The 843-nt window shown below is 38.7% G+C and overlaps 1 protein-coding gene across 1 annotated transcript in view; it reads left to right on the forward strand.

The window, feature by feature from the left end:
* Positions 1-843, forward strand: part of DYNC2H1 (dynein, cytoplasmic 2, heavy chain 1) — a 522,114-nt gene that overhangs the window by 67,666 nt on the left and 453,605 nt on the right. The window contains exon 31 of the mRNA XM_012659112.1: positions 143-272. Within this exon, the coding sequence (XP_012514566.1) occupies positions 143-272 (130 nt within the window). The remainder of the gene's footprint in view (positions 1-142; positions 273-843) is intronic.

The following is an 843-nucleotide window of genomic DNA, read 5'->3' on the forward strand; positions in this document are numbered from 1 at the left end:
CGAAAGTAACTAAAGCCAACTCTTGTATGCTAGCAGATAAAATATATGCATGGAATAAAGTTTATTGGGCAGAAATTTATTTGAAAGTAAATTGAAAATTTCTTCTTAAATAATTGCTTATATGTTTGTGTTAATGTTTCAGTGATGAAGAGACAGATCTTAATTCTTTGATAAAATCTTGGTTGAGGAATCAGCCTGCTAAATATAGGAATAATCTTGAAAACTGGATTGGAGATTATTTTGAAAAAGCTTTACAGTGGGTTCTAAAGCAGGTAAATCAGCCATGATATTTCCTAATTAATCAAGGCAAGAAGTATAATGATTAAAACTGATGTTTACATTTAGCTGCCTTGTGGTAGAGCTCTGCTACAATGTGGGGGTGAGGAGACAGGAAGATGTCATTGTTGTCCTTCTGTCTCTCTTATCATAACTTTTTATTATGTTAGTCTTAAAACACTTCTTTCATCCACAATACCTCACCCTGCTTACCTAAAAATCTTGAATGTTGGAATATCTTTCTAATTTTTACTAGCAAACCATCCTGCTGTCACATTGCACTGATATGTCCATAAATACTTACATATATATCATGTTAAAAACAATACAAAGGCTTGGCACGGTGGCTCTGGCTCATGCCATGTAATCCTGGCACTCTGGGAGGCTGAGGTGGGAGGATAGCTTGAGGTCAGGAGTTTGAGACCAGCCTGAGCAAGAGCGAGACCCCCCTCTCTACTAAAAATAGAAAAAGTTAGCCAGGCGTGTGGTGGTGCATGCCTGTAGTCCCTGCTACTCGGGAGGCTGAGGCAGAAGGATCGCTTGAGCCCAGGAGTTTGAAGTTGCTGT

Source organism: Propithecus coquereli, unplaced genomic scaffold, assembly GCF_000956105.1.
Source record: "Propithecus coquereli isolate 6110/MARCELLA unplaced genomic scaffold, Pcoq_1.0 Scaffold6, whole genome shotgun sequence".
In the NCBI taxonomy this organism is placed as follows: Eukaryota; Metazoa; Chordata; class Mammalia; order Primates; family Indriidae; genus Propithecus; species Propithecus coquereli.